This window comes from Carassius gibelio, chromosome B14 (genome assembly GCF_023724105.1).
Source record: "Carassius gibelio isolate Cgi1373 ecotype wild population from Czech Republic chromosome B14, carGib1.2-hapl.c, whole genome shotgun sequence".
Classification (NCBI taxonomy): domain Eukaryota; kingdom Metazoa; phylum Chordata; class Actinopteri; order Cypriniformes; family Cyprinidae; genus Carassius; species Carassius gibelio.
In genome coordinates, this window is record NC_068409.1 from 22,573,820 (window position 1) to 22,601,503 (window position 27,684).

Here is a 27,684-nt window from a genome sequence, read left to right on the forward strand (position 1 = left end):
TGTCTGTGCTGGACAGGTTTGAGCTGGCAGAGAATTGAACACAGTGTGGTTGAGCATGTGTATACATTCTACATCAGAGAAGGGAGGCCAGAGGTACAGCTGTGACCCCACGGAGGGGTCACCTCTGTCAGCATGTGTGTGAGAGAACAAGGCAGACCCCAGATGAATCCGATGTCCTTAAACACATCCTTCACATCAGTCAGTCCCTATTTTCTACTCTCTGCATAATGCCACCTTTTTATACTCTGATGAAGAGCTTCATTTTACTCGGATCTCTCGAGATCTCTTCTGTGTGCTATTATTACAGTGAAGGTTCACTGCTGGTCCGGGGCCAGGTAAAGCTGATGATAGGAGCCATAAGTACACTCGGGACAGGAAGTGGTATCATTCCCTCTGCTGCCCAGGATGAGTGACATTCGTCTCAGAAGTGATTTCCTTCTTTTGAACTTACTCCCTGAACGCTTTCTGTTGTGGCACGGTAACACAGGTTGTTTGTGTTGCCAGGCAAAAACTGTTTTATTTTGAATTTTTTGGTTATAAGAACAGCCTTCTGGGAAATATCCCTTGTGAAAAATACAATCTTAGATCAGCATGAACTTTGATTCTGGTCCAAGTGGACCAACATCGCAATGCAGATCACCAGTTTTTCAGTCCTAAAAGGACAATGCTCATGGGTGAGTCATTTAAAAAAGTGATGCAAAGATGAAAGACATCCATATAGTGAACATTTGCATTAACAAAAATTAAATTGCATTAAATTTTTATGCATTTGCAGGCATCCTAATTTTTTCTGCACCTCACACATGTGCATCTCATTATTAAGTCCCCATATCAAGTTAAAAGAAGTGTGAACAACCCATAATAGTATTGGTAACTATTTGAGTTCGAATATCATTCAGAACAGTCAGATCTTAACTTAAGATTTAAGATCGTAAAGTTCTGTAATATGGCGTCTATGTTCAAAATACAAGCTAAAAAGGTTACACAACACTCATTTTCTTCTCATCTTCACCCATATTACTTTATCTTACTCTCTCTGATAAAACACACTTACTAATAAAAAATGAAAGTCATGTTCCAGTACGCATGTATAGTTTTTCCCCCACATGACTTAAAAACACAGCTGCATTTACAGAATGAACTTACTACACCAACACTGCCACTTAATATGAACTTCCTCTCAGTATGTTTCAACATCATTGTTGTTTCACAGTCCAAGGTTAGTTAAGGGGCGGATGTAACTAGAGCTTTTCATGCAAAGTACACACCTCTACCAGCTTGATACTACCCTCTGACCAGATGAGACATAACCAGACATAACCGCAGATGTCCTTCTCAAAAAAACACCCCGCCCTAATGGTGACTCTCTTATTGCACTACAAATCTGTTCTGTAGATATCTGTTTCATAGATTTACATTTACACATGAAATTAAAAACACACATTAAAAATGTCTTTGCTGTGATGTTGGTGTCTTTCATAAGTCATGACAAAAAAGCCGCAGACCAAACGTTGTCAAAGACAGTAACTTTGCAGGTCCACCTCACGTCTCTGACCAACACTATTAATCATGAAATTTCCTAAGCTCGTATGTTGCACATTTTGTCCTCATGTTTTATGTCATCACACATTTTGATCAAACACTGTACATCTTAATCCATTACATCAGAGTTACAAGAAGATGCTACTCACACTGTACAACGGAGCGATATTAGTCAGAGTGAGTCAAACTGGATTTGACTGCTCTTAAATGCTTGCTTACCACACAGAAGCTTTGGTTTAATACCAAAAAACGTTTTTATGCGAATTATTGATTCCTGCTGACATCCACATATTCTTATTTTTCCCCGAAGCTTCGTTCGCAGATGTACGCCTGCATGCAAACACGAGCAGTGAATCACATCCTATAAAACCCAACAACTCTCGCTGTCTTCACAGCTGCCGTGTTCAGCAGGGGCCCCCAGCAGCCCACTTAAGAAGAGTACTTTCTCATAAAAACCTCCTGTCTCTGTCCCTGTACACCCACGTATTCCCACAGCACACAGACCCCCACCTGCCCCTGATGTCTGCCCAGTGCTGACCTCAGTGCGGCACCTCGCCCCCCTCTCCGCCAGCTGTGTGCTGCATTCCTCCAGCACAGAGACTGAAAAATGCCAAAAATGAGGCTTGTTGTGGTGCTTCAAGGGGCCTGGGACCTGGTTTCCATTAAAGCCTATTAAAAATAAACTACAACCATGGATGAATGGAAAAAACACAGCGCTGATGCTACGTGGGTTGCCATATTCAGCATGATTAGCCTGCATGCCTCTCGTGGGAACATTTGAAAGACATGTCACTGTCAAATGCTGCGCTCCTTCTGACCTCCTACAATCATGCAATCAGTCAATCAGGCGTGCTAACTGATGTTTGTAGTTTTGAGAGGAAGAACAAGAGAAGGATCATGTCCAGAAGAGCAGAGAAGCCTGCACAAAATTGATAGGTTTAAATGTCGAATGAGATTAAAGACAAAAATTCTGAAATTAAACTGAAATGATGTGTGGGCTTTCATGGAAAGCTGACTTCTGGAGAACTATAAATAATATCAGCGTTGTGTTGCAAAACATTTTGACCAAAAAACTGTTCAGCAAACATAACATGTCATTGGTCCCTGTTGGACGTTAAAAAGCTGGAACTTATGAAGTTAGATGATGCTTGAGTTTGATTTTTTTTACAGATGTCATTTAATTTACGTGTGCACTGTCTTTTGTAGAGAGGAAATCCTGTCGCAGCCCAGTAAGTATTGGTCATAATATGCGGAATTCCCTACTCTGTGGCTGGTACATGACTGCCTGTGCTTCCTGTCCACCCATGTGATGCACAGTACCGGTAAAGCAGTCTCTGAGGACGGGGCAGGGTTAATCTTTTTTGGACTTGCACAACAATAGAAATGTATTAATCATTTAACCTTGCCACAGTATCCATTGTGATTTTAAAGCTTTACAAGCAATGAAGGCTTCTTAATAAATAAAAATAATGTAAAACAATAGTAAGTGTGTCCATGGGCACAGAACCAAAACGTCAGGCATCTGTTGCACGCGACCAATCACACATTCGTTTCTTTCCTGTCTTTTCGGAAGAAGAAAAAGTACCCTTCTGGGACTTGTAAAACTCAATAAGTACTGGAAATTCGCAAGACAGAAATTTAATGTGGCTATATAAGCTGAAATATTATGACAAGAGATACTGTGACTGTACAATTTCCCCCATTATATCATTTATATCATAAATCATGTAATATGCTTGGTAATGTACAGTAAACTGGGTCTCACTTTATATTAAGTGGCCTTAACTAGTTACATCAAAAAATAAGTACAGTACAGTGCATTTTGTGTTCATATTCTATTACAAACACTATTGAGGTGGGATACTGTTAAGTTTAGGGACAGGTTTAGTGTTTTAGGTTGGTTTAAGCGTGGATTAAGGTGTAATGGATGGGTCACTATTGTAATTATAAATGTAATTTCATGAAATAATTACAGATCTAATTATATGCAGGTATAAGTATGTATGTACATAATAAATGCACTGTACCAAATTATTAATATAATGTAAGTACATAGTAGTTATAGCCCCTTAATATAATGTGGGACCCATTATTATTATTATAATTGTTGTTGTTGTTATGCAAGAAGAAAGCGATAGCATAGTGATGAAAGCCTGAAATGAGCACATGTAGGATAATCAAATGTATTTGACCATAACAATACAGAAGTGGCCAATTAAAATCAACTATTTCTGAGAGCTATATAACAAACTGTTATAATATGTCTGTTTTAGGGATGCACCGAAATTTCGGCCACCGGAAATTTTCGGCCGAAAATGGCCTTTTCGGTTTTCGGCCGATAAGACTTTTATCACCGAAACAACTCGGCCGAAATGTTGTGATGACGCAAACAGAAACCGCGACCTGCAAGTGCACCTGCATAGCGCAGACCAAGAGCTCCACGCGACATTCACTTAACACCAGTGAGAACATTTCTTACTCCTTTATTCGCAGCACTAAAGCGTCTTCTAACAAAGAGATTAAGACGGACCACGAAGTGAAAACAAAGAAAAGTACAGTCTTATAGAGTCTGTTAGCACACGTCTCACTGAGATCTTGTCGGATCCTCTGCACTTCATCGCGAATGTGCTTGATCCGCGTTATAAAACCATTACTTGGATGCGGAAATAAGGCAGCGCGCACGAGAAATGATCGGATGATTGGATGCGGAGAACCCGCGTGGAGACGGAGAAGCGCCAAGCGCAGGAGACAGATCAGAGCGCAGAAAAAAAGACTCGCCTCTGCACCAGATGAGTGGCATGCACCATCGTTGTCTGATATGTTCAGTGGAATTCTGCAAGAAAGTGCCTCAAATAATAATAATACGTTGGCTATTTTGTTCTTTAGGCTACTATATATATTAGAGCTGAAACAACGAATCGATTTAATCGATTAAAATCGATTATTAAAATAGTTGTCAACTAATTTAGTAATCGATTCTAGAGTTGTTCCGATTCCGATACTAGTATCGGAAATATCTCCGATACCACAACAAATTCTGGCATCGGCATCGGCGAGTACATGAACCCATATACCGATACGATACCATTTTCTTAAAAAAGACCTAGTTATGACCGCAAGCTTTGCCTAACTGCTGCACGGTTCTTCTTCGCTGCTCAAAATGCATTGAAAACACAGGAAGTTGTGCTGTGTTGCCACAAGCAACCCCTGTTTAGAGCAGCGAAGAAGAAATGAAAACGCGTTAGCAGCCCTTATCTATATATGACTGGATCACTCATCACATTCTAAACTGCCAAAACACAGTGAAGCCGCTACTATATTATAGATCAGTGGTTAGCAGTATGTCTCTGTAGTACCGGTAGTTACAGACTCTCGAGTATATTCAGTACCGGCAGCTGCGTTCAGTCGCTTCCGTGTAGGTCAAAGCGCAGGGCTCCAGACAGTAGCCGAATATATACTAGTGTCTGTGAATATTAAACTGCAAAATACTATTTAAATATTACTCCCGCAAAATCTACATCTCTGTGGGTGACTGGCACAGATGCGCGAGAGCTCGCTGTTTTGTAGTCTCTGCTGTGTGTCATGAGGACACGAACGCATAAACCGTCACTTCATGAGAATTTACCGTTTCATTTGAGAATACTGTCATATCATAAACACAGACACTCAAAGATCTTCATGGCAGCCCATTAAAATAAATGTTTGGTTTACATGAGTAAATTGACAATATATAAAGCTACTGTTGTAGCCTACAGTAATAATAATACGTCTCTATAATAATAATAATTATGCCTAGATGGTTGCTTGTTTTTTACTTGTTTTGTTGTAAAGAGATTATCTGATTAATAGATCTTTTTTGTTGCAGTTTTTTTATACAGTTATATTGTAAAACTTAAATACCTTTTTTAGTTTGCGGTGTTAGATTTTTGGCTGCATTTGAAGTTCTTTTTTGCATAAGAAAATAAATAATACTGTCAAATTCATGTTAGATAATAAAAATACTGTAATAAATACAGTAGTTCACCATGTATTTGTTCATGTTTTATTGAGGGATCTGTCTGAAGCACACCATAAAAAAATTCTAGCAATTTACACAGGGCTAGTAGTATATACAGCTGTATATACAGATATACACCCAGGTATCGGATCAGTACTCGGTATCGGCCGATACCCTGAGCCCAGGTATCGGAATCGGTATCGGGAAGAGAAAAAGGGTATCGGAACATCTCTAATCGATTCGTCGCTAAATAAATTTTATTTGCCATAAGCGGCTCATTTCGTGCATATTTCAAATCTGCGGTGACCAAAGTGTGGCAGTAATGAGCCACCGGAGGTTTTACTCAGCCAGTACAGCAGGTGAAGTAGCGAATAGCCAATAATAGCTGGCCTCGTTTTATGTCACGTGCTTCCCGAACAGCGTCTCTGCATCATTCAGCGGGAAGTGGGAGTACTTTACTTTGAGCCTTTAAAATGAAGAGTAACCTGTAAACTCTGCACTACTGAACTGTTTAAGGGGCCGTTCACATATCGTGTCTTTTGCGTGCTCATGTTCGTTATTTCCTATGTAGGCGCGCAGTATGCACTCTCATAATGGAAGCGACGCGGTCGCGACACGCACGCGGTGCGATGCGCCCGTTTTTCCAAGGCGCATCCACACCGCATCCATTTATCATTTGCTGAAATTTCCGGGTCTTCATGGAGAGGGCACGTCATGGAGAGAGTACGTCATGGTTGCTTAGCAAAGGCAGACGCCTCAGGGGCGCTTCTGCCCGAGCGCTTTGGAAAGAAGGAGAAAGCGGCGCGACTAGCGTTTTCCACGCGTTTTTAGGTGCGATATGTGAACGGCCCCTAAGAATTTTATTTGTGCAGATTCTCCAGTACAAGGTTGTTTGCAAATGTTTAGTCATAAAAGCTGATAACATTGCTTTTTAACAGTTAACATTTAAAGCTTTACAAACATGTTATGTGATCAGTTTGTCGTTTACCAGTTCATAATTCAGACTTGCAGCCTAATTATGACTGAATGAGAGAGGTAAATGTTTGAGTATATTTAAAATGCACTTCTTTTCTAAGTATTCACTGCTCTTTTTCACACAGCAGGTTTTTTGTGTGTGTCCCAATTTTTTTTTTCTGGACAACCTTCTGATGGATTTTACTTTAAATTGTGAGTTCCATTCAGGTTTCATGCCATTGGCACTTTTTTTTCGAAGGATTGTTTACAATTTCACAGCATAAGCTATAAAGCTTTTTCCCAGTAAATAATAAAATACAATGCACTGCAATTTTATTCTGTTTTGTCCTTATACTTCGTGAAAATATGTTCTCAAAGATTTCTTAAGCTTTGTTTGGGATGTTAAACTACTTTAGGAGCTCTAAGGACTGCCATGGTGAAAACAATATTTGAAATCTCCTTGTGAATTTTGCTAGAGTATGGGTCAGTGTTTTGATTGCAGAAGAGTTCGACAAAGGATTACTAACATAATAAAACAACTCCAGGTATATTTTTGATGAGGATATGACAATGCAAAATGGTTAAAATCTCTTAAAAATCTATGCTGAATGATAAAGACCCTTTATTAATAATTTACTTGGGGAAAAAATGGAAAAAACTAAAATATAAGTACATAAACCGATTAATCGTAAAAATAATCGACAGATTAATCGATTATCAAAATAATCATTAGTTGCAGCCCTAATATATATATACACACACACACACACATACATAATATCAGATTGTAGCCATATTTATGCTAGATTTTCTGCTAGATTTCTGCTTTAATTTGATAAAAATGTTTATTTATGCCCTGGCCCTATTTAAATACACTCTCTCTAATATTTCTCTAATGTCAGGCAGATGACAAGCTCAACTGCTCAACAGCTAGATGGTTATCTGTCTGAAGTCCCCATCCCCAGAAGTGATAACAGTCTTGCCAACTGGAGAAGTAATGCACTTTCTAGTCCTACAGAGAAAAATTTCAAATGCACTTCACCTAAATGCACTTTGTTTTTATGAGAGAACTGTTCATTTTAAAACCTTTCTGCAGGCCAGTAGGCCTGTACATTATTATTAAATATACACATGAGTGGGATACATTTTTAGTTTGAATTTTATTTTATACTGTGCATTGTTGCAATGTGCTTAATAAATATTTGCATCATTTGTAATTATGTATTTTTATGTTTTTTTTTTTTTTAATAAGTTATGTAATTGTAATTATCTTTGAAACTTTAATATTAATTTATGCAATTGCAATGTCTTAATTTTAGTAAAGTTAGTACACGGTCATAGCAATAAATGCAATGGTACTAATAATTGGCATAATTTCTTTCGGTGTTTCGGTTTCGGTTTTCGGCCTTGGTTTTCTCTTTTTCGGTTTTCGGTTTCGGCCAAGAATTTTCATTTTGGTGCATCCCTAGTCTGTTTGTAAATTTAGTACAATTCATGTGGTAGTTCGATGGTGGTTATTCCGCTTCTTGTTGTACATCTTTTACATGATTAATGTTATTAAAGGATGGTCCAGTCTGCCACATAAACAACAGTAAAACAAACTCATGAGATGATCAAGGAGCTGATGGCAAACTGAAGGGAAACTCTTAAACAAAATTAGAGACCACCGTCCAAAAAAGTTGCTACTACACCTCCAACTGTGCTGCCTGCCTTCTCATACATTGAAGTGTTCTCTTGTTTCAAGTCCCTTTGCTACAACTACTGCTCCCTGCCAAGACATAAGGTTAAGACAACAGCAATGGAGAATGCAGATTTGATTAGTTCCCGGATTGGTCTATGGATGCTGAGTCGAAAACCCAGCACATAAATACAACTTGTATGAAAAATGAAATAAGACGGTAAATTAAACAAAGAACAGCTGGCAAAGGCTGCGTGGTAATTTTGGTCATAGCCTATTTGACCAAATATTGAAACCATGGAATATGAAGAACCCTATAAGTGGATTTGAATCACGTAAGCTTCCACAATATGTTCTGGAGCTCAGGCGATTGTGCTATACTCCATGCTGGAGATTCTCCTTGAAACGGCAATATAACGCACCATGAACAGCCTTCATGGCCTGCAAAGTGACAAGTGTGTCAAAGAGAAAAGATAACTTGGAGGAAATAACCCATGACCACAAACATGGTACATAAATGTCTCCAAAGCACACCGCCTGAGGTTCTCTTATGGTTGTCTGACTGTGCACACTAAGGATGATAACTATGACAACATCGCAACTTTAGCAATAATGACTCAGAGGAACAATACTGTTTGAATCACTTTCGCCACATTTATTTTTTTTTTCCAGCTGATGAATGATAAAACCATTGACAGCCAAGCAAAATCTTTTAAAGTGGCAGATGACATAACTGCAGTGTGTGCTTATAAATAGAACATTACTATTCCGTTGGTGTGGATGCTGAAATATAGACTTTGTTATATCTCTGTAATGTCTTTGTTTAATAACGGGAGTAAATAAAGAAGACTACAAATACATAGAAAGTGAGCAAAAAGTACTGAAATCATGAAAAAGGGAAAGAAAGAAGGATGTCTGCGCACAGTCTGTACTTGCGTGACTCCCCACCGCTGAGTGGATGAGCTTGAATTGCACTTGGCTGACCCCTACCTACTGTATTCCTCCCAACATGCACTGCTGTTGAACGGCTATTCAGAAGGAACATTATGGTTCTTCCTGAGCCTGGAAAAAAAATGTAATCCAGAAAGAAATCACACTGAGCAAGTTTAAACCATGTACTATTTTGTATAGAAGATGTTCAAACAACTACATATGTCACCCACATTAATAGCTTACTGTACTTGTAATTTTCTTTATTTTTGAAAGGGGACAGTGTACATTAATAAACATTAAAACAATGTAAATGTACCCGGGTTAGCTCAAAAGTGCTAATTTTCATCGGTAGTCCCCCTTACTTACACTGCTTGAGTAAGTTCTGCATAGCAAGATGCAAGTACAGATTCAGTACTGAACCTATTTTGACTATATATAGTGCCCTGAACTTACTATACTAATTAATATAGAATACTAATTAAATCATCTGCAATACACAGTAAGCTTTTATTAAGCAACATGAATAACTACTCCCTGTTTGAGAAAAAGGTTTGTCAGGCTTGATGCACATGCTGCAAACTGTAGGTTATGTTCCGTGTAGATTCATTATCATTTGAATTAAAATGTGGCTCAACTTCCTCATGCAAATATAATTTAACAACTTTTAAGTTTGTAATACTTTTCAATGGCCAACTCCTGATAACCGATATCAGATATAATTTTGCTTTATGTATAGAGCCATATCTCTGTTATGCAGCATAAATGCTTCCAGACTTGAAGCATAAAGAGAGCCTGCAGTTATGCTCTACTTGCGCTCTTCTTTTGCATACAATCTGAAAAATGCCTAATTTGTCACGTCAGTAATTAATCGTTGTATTAGTACGAGTTGGCTAGCACGTATTCAGTGACTTTTGGAAAGTAATGCGATGCAGAGGCTTCTCAGATTTGTACAATTCCTGGAGTATTGTAACCTTTAAATAGTTCAGCAAAATTTGAAAACAGAGCCCTGGGCAATATCTGGATCATTTCAAGATGCCTTATATCTCTCTACAGAGCAGCATTATTGGATATTTCTCTTACTTAAAACAGATTTTATCCTTAATCATTCTCATTCATTCAAGTAACTACTAACAGACAAGTCAAAATGTGTTTCACTTCTCTAAAGTCCAATTTATAGATCTAGTGCTGAGTTTGACTAGTGGCTCTGACTCATTTCGGATTTCCAATGTAACCGCTTTAACAGAATTTTTAATTCTTAAGAAATCATGTGACATATCTGACAACACCTTAGTTGCACAACATGGATAAATTAACATAATTCAGTTTACAAAATTGGTCTTAAATGTAATAACCACAGTGACCACCAAAAATGGGATACGTCAAGTATCTTCATGGCCTATTTTTGTCTAATGGATTAACCATACTCTCCTAACATAAAGTATAATGGCATGCTCTTCCGCTCTACCATTGTCTTGAGGTGGGGCGTTTGACACACATTTGGAGTAGAGGAGCAAGCAAGAAGTCTGGGGAAGGAATCTTTACTCAGGTAGCGTGTCACATTTCCGTGACCTCTACTGCCAGAACAATTCCAGGGTGCCTCCTGCCTCTCCATCCGCTTCCTTCATGTGTCTTTCCCACGCTCGGTGCGAGGACAGCAAGGAAATCTACTTGGAGACCGTGCAGACAAAGCTTGAAGACCTAAAAGTCATGGGGGGAGCAGTACTTCCTCTGTTTGGATCAGAGTAAGTGCTGCTGTTTGTTTGGACAGCAGGAGGAAGACCTGTATCTGTAGTGTTCAACTACTATGTCACAATGAACAATGGCATCCATTACTAACCATCTTGTTTATAAGGAGATGCAGCCAGAAGTCCAAGCAGCCAGAGTCAACAACACACTTTCTCTTATAAACACATATTCTCTTGTCAAACTTGAAAACAACACTGGAACTGGAGATGTGCCCATACTACCCATTCACAGTAAACTGTGTTGAATGTTATCAAAAACACACCTGATATTTCTAACACAATGTGTGTTCCTTCTTGGAATAAGTAAATAATGACTTATAATAACTAGTCCCAGACAGTGGAGGAATTCAAGAAGTGCCCACTGCCCAACTGTTTTTCCATCATTAGCTGTGGCGGCAACTGGGGGTCCCTGGAATGATTGGGGTCCCCAGAAAAATTAGCAAATGTCAGTAAAAGGATTTAAGCCCCAGCAGGGAGAGATCACCTCCTGCTTTCTAATTGAGCATTTCATTTAGTGCCAGAGACCACTGATGACTGGATCTCAAAAATCAGTGATCTGCCTACCTAGAGAAAATCTGGGACCCCAAAATGGGTTCTAACAATGCATTTGGCATATATTATCCCCAAAATGTAGTACCAAACATTGTGTAAAGGCATAGGCAAGTGCATTCGGTTTTGAGAAACATAGCCAATGACATCAAAGTGGGATACCTTTAAAGAAAAAAGTATTATATTTTAATATTTCTATAAAATGATCATTATGCAATCACTAAATTCAATGCCTTCGGATTAGTCATGTATATATTTTTTCTAGTACAACACCGTAGTAAAATGTCTGCATCAAAATACATAATTGTGTTAACATATTTGTTCCCATCCATTTAATTAGTCAAAACATATTTCATTATGTTCTCTTCTTCGGTAATTAAAGTCGGAATAATGCATGCAATAAACTCACCACAACCGAACATATTGTTTAGAATGAAAATCATCAGAACTATCAATAAACAGCTGATTAATTCAGTGGCATAAGTTGTGGGCTATTATTCTAGCACAATACTAAAATGTTTTTCATCATTACATCGACATTTGTTTTCATCCATTTACATAAAGTTTCTGAACTTCAAACCGCATCTGTTCAACATCAGCGATAGAAAGCCAAAGATCGCCTGTAGATTCACTTTCGCGCAGAAACAATGACAAAAAGCTCGCACTTACCACTTGAGAAGAAACTGAGAAGCAGCAGAAGAATGAAGAAGCCTTTGACTGAGGATTGAGCCGAGGTCATTTCGTCCGTTAAAATAAGGATATTCCGTGTAATCAGCTGTCACTTTATAGCCTGTTTGGCTGTAATAGTCCAAGTACTGTTATTTCTCTCGGTGAACGGTTAAAAGTTCCCGCTGATATGACCGAGACTGTTCTTTCAGTGATGCCTCTGGAGTGAAAACACCTCTCGTGGTCTCTCAGTGACTGTAAAGGTATCGCATGATACAGCGGTGCACCAAACTACCCCCGAGGGCAGGTGCGACGTTTGCTCTTCCTTCCTAAAACTGAGTGAAAGAAATTTCGAAAACTAGACTCTTTAAAGAAGGTCCAACAATTCTATAACGATGAAAGAACTAATGTCAACCGACTGATGAACTACCCCACTGCCTTCGGCTTTTCTGCTGGGGTTTCACTCTCGAACGCTTTATATGAGTGAAGCAGGGACGGAAGGACGCAACGTCACCATAGTAACCCTGCAGCGATGCTCAAGTTCACTCCACGCGCACTTTTCCTACGAAATTGACCCCACACATATCTATTAAGATATTTTGTCTAGTATTAATCTAAATGAAATAAATGTTTGTGATATTTCTGTCTGATAAAAATGAAAGATGTATTTTTTTAATATCCCACCCAAATGCTTCTTTGAATGTGTACAGGCTTTTACTCTTGTTTTAAACTAGAATCTTTCAAACCTCAGCAGTCCCTAAAATATCCAGGTGCAAAAGTAAACAGGCATTGTCTGATAACATATCAGCCAAAATACCTTGGAAAAATATTTACAGGTTTTATTTTTAACTTTAGCAACAGGATGTGCAGCTAATTTTATATTAAAGTAAATAATGGTGGCTTCTTTTCACCTTCCAACACCCCATGGTGTGTGGATGCACCTCCGACCGTTTGTCTTTTTGATGTTATGAATGGGGACATGCTACCCACAACGTACGGCATCGCATTGTCCATTCATGTCCTTCCATCTGAATTATTTCAAATGCACCGGATGTTAAATCTGTTAAATAGGAATAAAAATGTCAAAATACAATACAGTCTATTATAATAAGACATGAGTTTTTCTTCAAATTTATTGGAGGATAATGTGATTAATGTTATAATGTAAGGACCACTGATAATAGTTTACCAGTTGATATACTTTTGTGACTCAGAAACAATGAAGGTAGCTGCTAAGATTAAGGATGTCATTATTTCAACCTATTTTTGATGAAGTGGGATGTGACATATTTTATAAATTACATTTTGTTTTGTAATGTTTATGCAGACTTTTTATTTGTTAAAAAAAATCAGTATTTTCACCTATTTTTGATGAGGTGTGATGTAAATTGATCATATTTTATTTCACAATGTTTATATATATTATAAAGTAACTGAATTATTAGACCTTTTCCACATTTCTGGGTTTCTCAGCAGTGAAAGTCATCATAGTTGGGTGAATGGGAGAGTACCATAAATATATGTTTTGCATTTCCATTTGCTCAAAAAGCAAATGAAAAACTCCACAATAGTGTTTTCATGAGTTTCTTAAAAAAAAGGGGAAAAAATGTAGACACTGATAATGTCAGTCAGAAGCGATAACAATGTCATTTTTATTTTTTATTAATTATTATTATTTATTTTATTTTATTTTTTTAATCTACTTAAAGCTATATGTTTCTGCTTTCTGGTCTGTGAGGTGAAGTATTTTTAAATCTGGCACAAATGTATAAATACGACTGTTTATTATTATTTTTATATTATTTATGTTGCAGACTTTAGGAAATCTTGTGTGCAACTCTCTGACCACATGTCATAGGGATCATGTTTGTTTTTTCTTTCTCCTGTGCAATCAAGCCCTCTGAACTGATCACATTTCCCTCAGGCCAGCACGGTGGCAAGATAAGACTCAGGCAGAAACAATTGCTGGAAGCCGAGCACAGAGAGGAGTGGGCTTTTAAGACATCTTATTTTTGAATCTAGTGCAGTGAATACAATAAGAGAGTCCACAACTGATTCTGTGTACGCAGCTTGAGCTCTTTCCTTCAACTCAACAATGACCTCCCCTGTTAAAACAAAAACGCCAGCGTTATCAACACATATTTTCTTGGGAGTGAATAAGGTTCTAACTACCAGAGGGTGATGAATATTATACTTAAACAATGCTATTATACCATAATGCCCAAATCTTTCAACAGGACAAAGTTGGCAATTCTGAATATACTGCAGTCATGCATGCGTGGAAAGACTCTACATTTAACTTAATGCTTCTTTTTGACTTACATCAGTCCTTTAGCTGCTTTATTTTATATATATACCTTAATAGTATTAAAATCATAAGCTATTTTAAACATTTGTTAATAAAAAGTTAGACAATGTAACCCTGCACCACAGATAAGAATATTCAACAATACATTGTATGGGTCAAAATTATATATTTTTCTTTTATGCCAAAAATCATTAGGATTTTCAGTAAAAATTATGTTCCATGAAGATTTTGTAAATTTCCTACAATAAAAATATCAAATTTTATTTTTTGAATAGTAATATGCATTGCTGGAAAAGCTGCTTTTCTCAATATTTTATTTTATTTATTAGTCAGATTTTATATGTATTAATCTCAATTTTAAGAAAATGACTCATGACTGGTTTTGTGGTCCATTGTCAAAAATAATTGCATTTTATAATGTATTTTATTTGTTTTAGCAATGATAAGTTTTGTTTATACCGCGCTAATAAATTATTGCTCATAATTTGCTCAAATATACATGTGAAATATGTGAAGGAGAGGTGACGGAGTGTAAATATATAACCGTGTGTGAGACACCACCTTGTGGTCATACCATAGAATTACATTCGAACTGCAGCGCGTGCGTGTTTTTGGCGGTGGACGGTCGCGAGGGGTCGTGTTTCTGTGAATGACACACAGAAAATACTCACAAAATATATTCGCCCGTTTTAAATTACGTTCCTGGACTTGTGTGTCAAAATACACAAACCTGACCGTATTATGGAGCAGTTTGTTGTCGATGTAAAAAGTAAGAATCTATTTTGTGGAAGATATGTGGCAGTTAGCTCTGTCAGGGATTTTACGTTACGTTAGCTATTTACGTTACGTACGTTTATAAAATAACGGATCTTTTATGGATATTATTAATAATTTTAGCACTATCTGTTGTAATTATTTCAGCTTACCTTGTCATAAAGTGATTTAGCGCAGTACGTGAAGCTGTTTCGGGTTTGAAGGCTGATATTGTCTCTTTCACAGACCTGTCAGAGAAACTTCTCCACCGACAGATCGATTCAAATTTGGATGACGTGATTGAGACTCTCTTCAAAGCGATCTCAACTCTAGATGCAGCAGCAAAACTACAGGATTCACAGGTGTGCAATGCCCACCTCAGTAGAAATCTATGATGTGTTTTTTTTTTCTCTGTCTTGTTTTATCGCGAGCAGGTCTTTTCGTATTTTCTCGTTATCTTGACATAACTTATTTGTATTTATTTAAAGTAAATTAACTCAGAGCGTCTTATGAATTATGTAATTATGGTTTAATCTTTAATAAATAATGCAATTGTGTGTTGTAGTTGGAGGAAATCGCCATACAGCTGTGGAACTGGGCAGTGACCAAACGTGTTGGCTCAACTATTACAGAAGAGCAGAAGGCCAAAGGTCATTTTTCTCTATTATTGTATCTGTCTATTAATATATCTGTGTATCTGCCAATCATCTGTCTTTCCGTTTTGTCATATAGATATTTTTTCCTGCACCAACAAAAGAAAGTGAAAAAATATGTCTCCAGATGTTTGAACAGATGTCAGTTATTTGATAAACTACAAATTTGTTTAACTCACTGCACATGTTTCAGTGCGTCATGTGGCATGCAGACTTCTGTATTTATGCGGGCCTGAGAACCAATCAGAGAATATTGTTCGCAAGCAGATACTGGTTTGTGAAGTTTGTTTTTGTTTTGTTTTTATCTATTTAGATTTGCTCTTCTATTATCTATTTAGATTTGATCTTTTTGCATTGCTTCTGGCATATTGTATTACTGTATATGTGACTGTAACTTTAAAATGTCTTTCTCAGATGGCAAGTAAAACTGGAAGAACATGGCTTGATTGCAAAAAACCCAAAGTTGCTGATGATTTTTTGAGCCTTGCTGTCAGTGTACGTATATTATGAATGCAATCTCACTATGAAGACAACAAAAATAGATTTTGCATGTATGCAAAAATAAATGTATGAATAAAATATAATATACATGCAGACACTGTATATTGGAGCATTGAAAATTCTCATGATTATTATTCTAATTTATTGACTCTGAGATTAAGAAACTAAGAATAATACTTTCACAGAGCCTGGAGACTCTTTACAGCAGACTCACTTCCCATGGAGATTGTGCAGAAGATATAAACACACCAAAGGGAGACATCGAGAAAGATCTGCTGCGGGTTTTATCATATCAAGCTGAATCTGTGAGCAGAGATTTCTTAGCCTAAAATTAATTTCTGAATACTCTGGAACCACTGGATCAAATGTATATTTCATTTTTGAGATTTAGCAGATTATTGCAATGGTTTTACAATTTACACATATATTTATGTTGTACATTTTTTAGATTGAAATTATTCTCCGTTGTCTCAATAGGCAGTTTCTCAAGAACAACATGAAGAGGCAGTGTCATGCATACAGCGATGTAAAGAAATGCTTCTGCGTCTCCCTAAAGAGGTGGACAAACTTGTCATCAGTTTGTCAAGTGGTGTCATTGCTTATTTTGATTTGAGAGAGTGATTTAGAAAATACAAACTATTAAAAAAGAAAATAAAAACACTCATTTGTGAAATTTCCTTTAGACTGGCTATCTCTCTCTCATCTGTTACAACTTTGGGGTCGACACTTACAGTCAGGGAAAGCATGAAGAGAGCACATTTTGGCTAAGGTAGGGATATCTGTAATTGTAATATCTGTTTTGTATTTTAATATATTTAACATTTTCATTTAACTTTTGTTACTACAATATAATTAGTAATACTATAATTTTAATATTTACGCACTTCCTTATATATAAACTTTTTCTGCATTTCAGCCAAAGTTATGATATAGGGAAGATGAATGTGAAGTACTCACCAGGATCAGAGATGCAAGTAAGAAATATTAGTCAGAACTGAAATTAACAGCTAGATATAAAGTGAGATCAAACATTTGACCATTAATACAAATTTTTGATCATTATAAATTAACGTCATTTATATAAATGTATAAAATTCTCTCATCAGAATAATATATACAGTATATTATTAAAAAGTAATGTGCATTCACACACAATCACATTTAATGTCAAAGTCCAAACTCTGTTTATTTCCATGTCTAAATTGAATCCCAGAATTTCAGATTGGTCTCAGACATTTTTTTGCATTACCTGGATGCATTGTAATTTTACTTTCCATTTCTCCAGGCCAAAGTTTTGAGACTTCTTGCAAAGGTTTATTTGGATTGGGACTGTCAGAAGTACCTGGAGAAAGCTCTTCATGCTGTAAGCTTGGCAAATAAGGTAAAGTGCTCCTTGTGCAACCAGTCTTTGACAAAGACCGTAGCACACTGGACTGTAGCACACACATCTTTTCATTATTTTTTTTTTCAGGAGCATATGCAGTTGTCAGGTCTGTATCTGAAGATTCAAATCCTAATTAAAAGCCGAAGCCCAGATGAGGCAACAAAGTCTGGTGAGCCTGGTATCTCTGCTGAAATTGCAGTTTGTATATAGTGTGTTTTCTTCCCTACAAATGTTCCTTTCAACGTCAGGGCTGTCAGAGCTACTGGACTGTGAGGTTCCTCTGGAAGTGTGCTTGAGCACAGTCAAACTGCTCGTGGAAGAGAACAGGTATGATCTCTCATCTCTCGAAACAGGCACAAAATATCGTCTTCTTGAAATCTGTGGTTGAAAAGGCCAGGTATGACAGAAACACTGACATGTTGTCGTTTCAGGGAGGCTCTGGCCTTTGACTTCCTGAAGAGGGTTTGTCAGCACTTTGAGTCGTCTCCTGAACTGGGCTCTGCTCTGCTCATGCATATAGAGCTGCTGCTGCAGCGGGACAAAGACCTGCTGGCCAAGCAGAAGATTGAGGATGCTATCACGGGTAATTTTCATTCAATGTTAGTAGCCAAGAATGTGTTTCATGTCATTTCTGAATTGTGTGTTTAATAATTGTTTTCTAGGACATTACACTGGAAAACAACTTGCACCTCAGACTCTATCATCTCTCCACCTTCTTCTGTGGGATAGAGCTTCCAAAAACTTTGAAGTACTACATCAGTTTTATGTGTTTAACATATATTTTAAAACCATGTTTAGAAATGCAAAACATATTTTGGATTGAATAGTCATTAAATTATAAATAAGAGTACTACTACCTCCATTGAAAATTGAAAATATTTTATCATACCCTACCTCAAAAGTTTGGGGTCAGTGAGGTTTTTTTTTTGTTAAATGTTTTTGGAAGAATGATGATTTTTTTTTTTAAATCAAAATTATGATTAAAACAGTGATATTGTAAAATTTCAAATGACAGTTATTCTAATTTGCTGATTTGCTGCTCAAGTAACTGTTGAGTTACTTAGTATGTTTGTGGAAGCCATGATAAAAAAAAATGATCAGGATTCTTTGATAGGAGGTTAAAAAGAACAGCATTTCTTTGGAAAGAGAAAGATTTTGCAACAATATGTATCTGCTGTCACTTTTTGGTCAATTTAATGCATCCTTGCTGAATAAAGATATTAATTCCTTTAAAAAGAAAAATAATACTTCACCCAAACATTTGACCAGTAGTGTGTATAAAGAGTGGGTCTGTTTTTTTTATATAGTACTTTATAGTTGCAGCATGAATCAAGTAGAGCTTGTTAGTTTGAGTTCAGTGAGACAGATGTCGTGTTTGTTGTCTTGCACAGGCCAAGAACTATTCTGAAGCTCTGGAGTGGTATAACTACTCCCTGAGCTTCTACAGAGCAGACGAGTTGGATCAAAACCTTGCTAAACTCCAAAGAAACAGATCCACCTGTTTCCTGCACCTGCATCAACTCGAGAAGGTAACGTCTCATTACATGGACACAAGTTTTCATACAAACATGTCTGTTGTGAAAGATGCCGCATTGATTAATTCTTGTTGAAGGCTAAAGAGGCTGTAGAAAAGGCAGCAAGGATTGACTCAAGCAACATTTTTACACAGTTCAACATCTACAAGATTGCTGTACTGGAAAACAATTCAGAGAAAGGTGAGAGAGAGGATGGAAAGTCACATGAGTGCCTCAGGTGTCTCATGCAAAACCTAGAAACATCAGTCACCAGGAAGTTTCATGGCAATTAATAAAAGAATGTAGTTGATTAGCTATATATTGATCTTTTGTTTTGTACTATAATATGTACTATAATTCCTTAGTCTGCAAGGAAGCATTAAGTTACAAAAGATTTCTAATTCAAATAAATGCTGAATTTTCTATTTCTTTAAGAATCCTGAAAAAATGTACCATAGTTTCCATAAAAATATTAAACAGCATAACTGTTTAATAGACAACAATAGATTTCTAGAGCAGAAAATCATTGTGACTAACTCCTGAAGGACCATGTGACACTGAAGACTGGAGTAATGAGTGCTTAAAATTTAGCTTTACCTTCACAGGAATATATTAAAATTTTATTTGTATCAAAATAGATAGCAATTGTTTTAAATAGTAATAATCTTTCGTGGTGTTATCACTGTCCTTTGATCAAATTAATGCCACCTTTGTGAATATAAGACAAAAAATGGAATGGTATAAAATGGAAATCAGCTGCAGAAATCACTATAAATGTTTAAAAGCTGACGTGAATGGCTGTCTTGAATGTGTTTAATAAGCTGCCGCGGCTCTGAGAGAGATTGGCGCTCTGGCTCAGACTCCGGTCACCAGTGAGGAGCGACTGCTAGTGACCGAGAACGCTGCTGCAAACCTCCTCAGCCTGGCCGCACAGATCGCCCTCGAGGTTGGCCATATTATACCAGTTTCCTTTGACTTTTCTCTCATCTGTGTATTTCAACAGAATAACATTATAAGACAGCAGTCACTGTGCCTTTTTGTTTAGTTTAATAAGCCACATAATTGTCGGAACCTCTGTATTTTTCACCACAGCATGAGCAGCAGGAAACAGCCATCAAAGCCCTAGAGAGTCTGTGTGAACGCTCACAAGATGTGACTCAAATCCTCACTGCCTTGAGGTCGGTCACACATTCATTTTGATCTAAGACCCTAAGCTTCAGCCCATAATGCTTATATCAGCAAGTATCTCTGCTATAAAAACATATTTCTTTGTCAGGTGTTTAGTACGACTTTTTCTTACAACAATGGAAAACATCAGTGAGGAAAACAGGTTAGTAGATCAGCAGTGCAGTGGCGCTAATTCAGAAAAGCTGCAACTCTAGCAATCACACACTCTCTGTTATTAAAACAGGAATGCCAACTTGGATATCCTCTTGTCATACCTAAAAACAGGTACATTTACCCATAATATTTCATTACACTGTTGTTTTAATCAGTTGTATTTCTCCACACTGATTTACTGTGTGCATACTGAATTTACAGCGCTTGAGAAATTATCACAAATTCATGGCCACGGAGCACAGCAGCATTCAGAAGACGCCAACTGGTTCAGGAGAATCGGTGCTTTATTCCATAAACCTCAGCCTTTTGAGAAATTTATCTATTTGTTGGTTGTGTTTGATTGATTGTGTGTGTGTGTTGTCTTTGTCAGCGTGGAACTCTGCCCTGCAGTGTGAGCACAGTCCTGTGAGGATGAGGGATTTCTTTCTCCTCTCCTTCCAGGTAAGTTCAAGCACAGTTCCTTTTAGTAGCTGTAGGCTAGTTGATAATCACATCTGCTGATACTGTAGCTGTACGTAAGTGAAGTTAAAGCGAGATGTGTGCTGTGCTGTCTGGCTGGGCAGCTGTCGCATCTGTGCGCCCCAGACCGAGGTGTGTTGATGGGGCAGAAGACGTGTCTGCTGATGGCCGCTGCTGCGTCTCTGGAGATCTGCAGGAGCTCTGATCATACTGAGCAACAGGTGGATCACTCACTCGTTTTAGCTGTCCATTACTTCCACCTTGTTAAACAATAACCAGGAGACAAGAGGCGTTTTGTTTGCTTTTTCAAGGTGGAGCCTTGAAACTTGACACTGTACAAATTCTGAAAATGGACTGAAGTCATATGTTTAAAAGCATGATCATTTCAAGGGGTTTCTAAGTGAAATTCCTTTTTGCTTTCTTAAGCTACAAACCAAGGCCTCATATTGTCCACAACACTATTCGGAGGCCCATTACTCTATAAATAACATTTCTGGATTCCAGAAGTTTAACATTCTTAAAGGGATAAATGAAAAACAAAAGATATTTTAGAGAATGTTGGTAACCAAACAGTTGCTGATAGCCAGCAACGGTTTGGTTAACAACATTCTTCAGAAAATCTTCTTTGTGTTCAACAGAAAAAAGAAACTCATGCAGGTTTGGGTGTCAGGTTAGAGTGAATAAATGATGATAACATTGTAATTTTTCTGTGTGAACTATCCCTGAAGTTTCCCATAATGTCTAACCAATGCCTTTCCCAGTCATTTGTGATATACAGGACAAGGGACAAGGAAAAATAATATTTTTTACATATATTTTTTTAACTCACACTTTCCAAAAATGTATTATTAAAATGTAATGATTTTTCCAGGCCTAGAAATCACACTTAAAATTGGGCAACAAAACTAATCCAGTTTTTCCCTGTTTCATTAAAGAAAATAAAAACGAGGTGAATTAAATTAAGAAATATTGTACTTTCCAGTTAATTTAGCTTATTTTAATGGCTGAATAGCTTATTTGATTTTAAATTTGGGCTCCCTCGGAGGTTTGCCTAGAATCACTTTTCTAGGGGTTGCACAATTAAAAAGAAATGTTTTATATATGCAATATTTACATAAACATAATTATTAAAGAAGAATATTCATTTATTTATTATTTGAAGTGTAACAAAAAATATAGTTTTATTTGAACACTGACAGCTCTTCATTTTGTTAGTGAAAACGAAAGAATTATTTCCAGCAGAAGTTCAAAAGCAAATATCAAAGCCCATGTTGGGTGTTCTCCAGTACTGTTTTTGACAATGGGAGACCTTGAAGTTGGAGAGTTTAGAGAAACACTACTCCACATGTTCTCTGATCTCAGTTTATCCATGTAACTATGACTAACCAGCAGAGGGCGCAGTGTATAATATCTGCTGTGCTTTCAGACCGAGCTCCTGACCCAGACTCTAGAGCACATTCAGCTCTGTAAAGAGATCTGGACCACAATCAAAGCATCAGGTGTTTTCATTCTTTTACATATGTTGGAATCTAAAAGCAGACTCTACCTGTTTCTCCAGAATGACAAGGATCTTAGGCATCTTTCTGCCACATTCTTTCCTAGGCACTTCCTCTAAAGACAAAACAGACACATTATTGCTGCTCTACGAGTTTGAAACCCGGGCCAAATTAAATGATCCTAAGCTTGAATCTGTGCTGGAATCAGTTTTGGAACTGGATTACATTGAGACCAAGCTGCTAGAAATGATCGCAGGTGAGCTTCTAGAACCATAACCTTTTTTTCTTTTCTTTCTTTTTTTTTGTATTGCATATTTAAAAAATGTATGGGATGAAATTCTGACTGAATGTGTGGATATACACTAACATTCAAAAGTTTGGGCTCAATTTATTAGTCTTTTTAAAGAACTGAATACTTCATTCATCAGGGGTATATTAAATTAATCAAAACGGACAGTAAGGACTTTTAATGTTCATAAGTCAAAAGATTTTTATTTCATGTAAAGGCTATTCTTTTGACCTTGTTATTCATTAGAGTTTCCATAAAAATATTAAGCAACATTGATAAAAACGATTCTTGGGCACTAAATCAGCATATTAGAATGATTTCTGAAAAATCTTGTGACACTGAAGCCTGGAGTAATGGCTTCTGAAAACAGCTTTGCTATCACAAATAAATTAAATTTGAATATATATATTTTTTTTGATCAAATAAATATGACACCAAACTTTAAAATGTTAGTGTATAAAAAACTATAAGCTCTGATGGTTCTGTACTTTGTGTCTGCAGTCCTGGCGATGGAACCACCGGCCCATTACCCTGTTCTGTGTAAGAAAGCACTGAGGATCGCCTTGTCTCTGCACAGAAAACAGTCACAGGTCGACCTCACACGCTGCAGGTCAGACTGGCCACACTGATAGACAGCAAAAGACACCAAACTGTTCCTTGAATGACACACACCTTATACATGTGTGTGTTACAGTAACTGTTTACACAGCCTGATTCAGCTGACCCTGCCGAGCGGCGTGTCTGAGGTGCAGCCCTGCGTGCTGGAGGAAGTGTGGGCCTACTATGAGGAAGCTCTTTCCATCATAGCAACCGCAGTGAGTTGGTTACTGTGACTCAGCAGCCATCACACACGACCCACTGCAGCTCAGCTTCGCAATTATCCCCATCTTTAAAAGAATCTCCTGTTTCTGTCAATGGGCTTTTAGTTATGCCTCATTTCCCAGATGCTCCATTCACCAGCTTCTTCCTGCCAATTTAGATGCTAATTCGAAATCTCGCCCATGTCCTTTATCTTGAACTAGCGTTGCAGAAAACGTGCATAAGCATCGGGAGTGCTATTCTGAATTTGTGACTGTCACGACACCATCGATATGAAATCGCATTATATAATTCAACAGCTATTATTATAGCATCTGATCCATCCTCCTTGATATCACTAACAGACATCTTGCTTTTTCACACAGCCCGAGGACTTTCCAGAACTGGAGATCCTGTGGCTGCTGACCCGAGCGTGGAATACAGGAATCCTGCTCTACAGTCTGGCCCAGTATCCCGAGGCGGAGAGGTGGTGTGGGCTGGGAATGAGCTTCCTGAAGCACCTGGGCTCCCTGCAGGACAGCTATCATTCTCAGGTAACACTGCAGGAGGCTGCTGCGCCAGGCCGGGCCGCTCTACAGCTGTTTGAGCACTGGATTTCACTTTCATGTTTCATATTCTCATTGCCTCAAGTCAGGTGCGCGAGCTGCTTTTTTCATCACCTCAGTAGGAGGTTTAATTAGAGCTGCAGGGTTGGTTACAGCTATGTGGGTCGGTAGTTAAAGCAACACGGTAGTTTAAATGTGTCATTTGGCAAGATCGAATTCAAGAATTCACAAGATAATATTCAATAAAAACATTTTGTGGCAAGGTGTGAATAAAATACATGAAATGTGTCTCCCCAGATGGCGGGTCTGTACAGTGAGGTGTTGGACAGGCTGGATAAAGCGAAGAAGAATCTCATTATTGAGGAGTAAATGACAGCGGCTTCAGTCGCAGATGGAGATCTCAGGTCTAACTGCACGTGTTTAATATGAAGTGTGAATTTCTGTGCATGTTTTTGAGAAGCTAAGAGATGCACAATGCATCTGAGGGGTTTGTTCGTACAGTTATGAAATGGTTCATATTCATTTAATCTGAAAATATTTTTGTCAGTGTTATTTTATTACCTGTCATCCGGTTATCTGTTTGAGCTTTCCTCAGTTGACTAGTTCAAAACAGCGGCATTGCGATACAAAACAAATAAAAATGCATGCATTGAAATCGTAACAGAGTCACATAGTTTATTTCCAAACAAATAAACTCTTGTCCAGTCCAAAAAAAGAACAAAACCAAACAAAAAGAATAATAATCGGTAGGACTGTGTTCCTTCTTGACCAGGATATAAAAGAGCAATTTTCCTTGTGTCCCGATGGGTTGTTCCACCTGTAATCATGGGGAGGACACTACTGTACAATCAAAGGGTTCATATTTGCAAGCACTTACTGCACAGGTGTGCTGTCACATCAAAAACTCATAATCACTCAAAAAGACAAATCGGACCAATTCCCTCCCCATTTCAAGCTCGTGCCTTCTGCAGCAGAGACACTCATTAGTACACCAGAGCTGTTCGGATTCAATCCACTTCATTAGAAATATAGTACAATAAATCAAAATTCTTTGGGCTTCACCAACACGGCTGACCGGCATCAACAGTGCGAGCGGTCAGCTGCTTTTCCGCTCGTCACCTCAGTGGACCAGATCTATGCTAAAATGTGTTATTTAAGCTCCTGGTTTACTTTAATATCAATCTATGGGTTACTGTCCACACGTCTTTTTATAGATTTATATTTATATATATTTTTACATTTGTTTTTCATCTATACACTCAGACAAGTTCCACAAGATTCACAAGTAGACAGGCCGTATTGTAAGGAAGCTGGTTCCCGACTCACTAAAAAATGTTCTGATAGGCAGCTGAAGATATTTTTTTCTATAGAGAAATACCAACGTTACGGCACATTTGTATGGAAATTAATCTGAGAATAAATTCAAAGTTTACTTACCTGACATTTGTGATTTATAAAACATGTTTGTCCCAGTTGTATCACACATGCATGAAGCACAGGTGAGGGGGATATTTACACTTTACAGCTATCATACCCATTAAAACAGTCTGTAAGCAGTTTATAAATGGCTCTGTTCCCTTCGATTATTCCCTGAACTCTGGTTTTGACACAGGTATGACAGCTGATTTCGCAGAGATGCTTGGTAGGTGAGCGCACCAGTTTAGAAAATGCCTGCGGGGTGGGGCGGGGGGAAGAGAGTGGGCCCAAGAATATTCCAGACTTCTTGATACAGAAAGAAAGATCGAAGGAAGTACTGAACTTCTGTATCCTGTTATGTCACAATCCCATTCCCTCCAGCTGAGCCCAAGGGCGACCACAGACATAGTGCTTACAAAGTGTTTAAAAAAACAAAAAAAAAGAGGACTAAATATTTAGAATACACAGGTATAATATATCAGCGTGTCTGGGTGTTCAGTTAAGAGGAGAGAAAATCATCCCTTTGAGTTCATACTCTCTATTCCATCACAATACGATCGCGGCCCTTTAGTAGTGTAAAAAAAAAAATATTGTAGTAATTATCCATCAGATTCCTGAGCTCACCAAGCTCGTCCTGGCACAAGGCTCAACACAGTGGAGTAAACATCAGCCCGGAAATGAAGGAGCAGAAGAAAAAAAATATCGTTTAAAAGCTTTCATTACAAAGAACAGATTTAATCAAACCATCTTCGAGTTCTGGGGTAAACGGTCAATTTCAGACTCCACTAACGCTTTAATATCAAGGACATCCAATACAATTATTGTCTTGATTCTACCCGTTTTAAGGCTGCTCTCCTGGGCAGCTAACAGGACAGTACCTTGTTACCGTTCAGTCTGAAGAGAATATAGTCATGGGAGGTAGAGGAAGTGCAAGTGGGCTGTCTGCTTTTTAACAACTCCAATGGCGGCCGAAATTGGATTTTGCTTAAGACAAAAAAGCTTTGCAAAAAAAAGGATTTTACAGAGGTAAGACACTTAAGTCTATTGCACTCACAAGTTAGGCCTCCAATAGGATAGGGAAACTCACAAACAGCAGTAAAATCGAGTCTCCCTCTTAAGCACTGATAGGTTAAATATTGTGTCGTTCCCCCCTCCCCCCCCACGATTGACAAGAATTTGACAGAAGCGTTTATTCATCATAAGGCAGTTTGGTGGTCTGCAGAGAGCCCAGTTACACCTCTCTACCCCCATCTTTAATACAGAGCAGCCAAAACCACAAGAAAGAAAGAACACAAAAACCCAAAGACAAGTAAATGAAATCTTAACAGCCCTCAGAGTAGACAATTCTAGTGAAGTGTAAAATGTGTACCGTATCATGTAGTAAAATCTATCCGTAGGGTTTTTATTTTCCATGTGATTTCAGTTATAGAAAGGAATAGACTCAAATCCCGTTTTCCATTTTGTTCTGCCTCTGAACGCATCGCCATACAAACGGCCAGGCAGCCGACCGAGTAAAGCGAGCTGGTTTGTGAGTTCTGTTTTGAAGTTTATCCGTTAGAAACACGAGCAGTGATGGTACCTTCAGCAGGTTTGATCTGTATCTAGTCCTCATAAAAAAACCTCACACAGCATCCTCGAACGTCTTTTTCCATGAAATTGAATGAACGTATACAAGGTTCCTGCTCGTGCCACCATCTCCAAATCCCCGGCTCCCCATTCTCGCTTCGTTGAGACATTCTCATCTTCAAGTCCATCCGAAACGCACGAAAGGTTTCCCTTTTATGTTTTACATGACAAAAAATTTCTTTAGGAATGGCATTTCCAATCTTGAATGGAATTGCTGAGAAACTCATGCAGGGGTGTGCACAGTCACAGTAATGGTGATAAGACGTCTTTCAATTGAGGGTAACATAATGATGACACTAAAACTTGATTTGAAACATATCAGTGAAAGGGAAAGAAAGGTGACGGTGGTCAGGTGGGGGGCTCCGTGGAGGCGGCGAGCTCAGAGCTTCTCTGCGGACGGGATCCAGATGTAAGGGCCTGACTGCTCCTCTATGATCAGCTTGATTTTATTATAGATCTCATCTAGTGAGTCACCCTGGACTATGGCTGTGGAGACAGAGGAGAGAGAGAGAGAGA

At 38.0% G+C, this 27,684-nt stretch overlaps 3 protein-coding genes across 9 annotated transcripts in view; 1 reads left to right on the plus strand and 2 right to left on the minus strand.

The window, feature by feature from the left end:
• The window catches only part of kdrl (kinase insert domain receptor like), a 42,582-nt gene extending 30,055 nt beyond the window's left edge, over positions 1-12,527 (minus strand). The window contains exon 1 of the mRNA XM_052574220.1: positions 12,068-12,527. Coding sequence (XP_052430180.1) covers positions 12,068-12,137 — 70 coding nt within the window. The 5' untranslated portion in view covers positions 12,138-12,527. The remainder of the gene's footprint in view (positions 1-12,067) is intronic.
• Positions 12,528-14,996: 2,469 nt separating this feature from the next.
• On the plus strand, positions 14,997-24,783 carry tex11 (testis expressed 11). Its single transcript, XM_052574202.1, has 29 exons — positions 14,997-15,141; positions 15,372-15,487; positions 15,691-15,775; positions 15,972-16,051; positions 16,193-16,273; positions 16,465-16,584; positions 16,757-16,837; positions 16,963-17,048; positions 17,196-17,253; positions 17,565-17,660; positions 17,751-17,832; positions 17,912-17,990; positions 18,095-18,246; positions 18,326-18,411; positions 19,055-19,192; positions 19,276-19,378; positions 19,999-20,123; positions 20,270-20,355; positions 20,454-20,507; positions 20,589-20,629; positions 20,720-20,797; positions 20,889-20,959; positions 21,082-21,198; positions 22,404-22,476; positions 22,580-22,729; positions 23,264-23,372; positions 23,457-23,577; positions 23,947-24,114; positions 24,424-24,783. Exons 1-29 carry the CDS (start codon positions 15,114-15,116, stop codon positions 24,493-24,495), a joined length of 2,736 nt encoding a protein of 911 aa, XP_052430162.1. The 5' UTR covers positions 14,997-15,113; the 3' UTR covers positions 24,496-24,783.
• dlg3 (discs, large homolog 3 (Drosophila)) overlaps positions 24,776-27,684 on the minus strand; it is a 72,863-nt gene continuing 69,954 nt past the window's right edge. For all 7 annotated transcript variants that reach the window (XM_052574198.1, XM_052574201.1, XM_052574200.1 and 4 more), the window contains one exon: positions 24,776-27,654. In XM_052574198.1, the coding sequence (XP_052430158.1) occupies positions 27,548-27,654 (107 nt within the window). In that variant the 3' untranslated portion in view covers positions 24,776-27,547. The remainder of the gene's footprint in view (positions 27,655-27,684) is intronic.

Bases quoted from the DNA above. Each gene is read 5' to 3' on its own strand.
- tex11 (XM_052574202.1), top strand. From the start codon at position 15,114: ATGGAGCAGTTTGTTGTCGATGTAAAAA. The intron at 17,833-17,911 runs GTGAGCCTGGTA...TTTCAACGTCAG, and splicing joins AGATGAGGCAACAAAGTCTG to GGCTGTCAGAGCTACTGGAC. The intron at 20,124-20,269 runs GTTGGCCATATT...TTTTCACCACAG, and splicing joins CCGCACAGATCGCCCTCGAG to CATGAGCAGCAGGAAACAGC.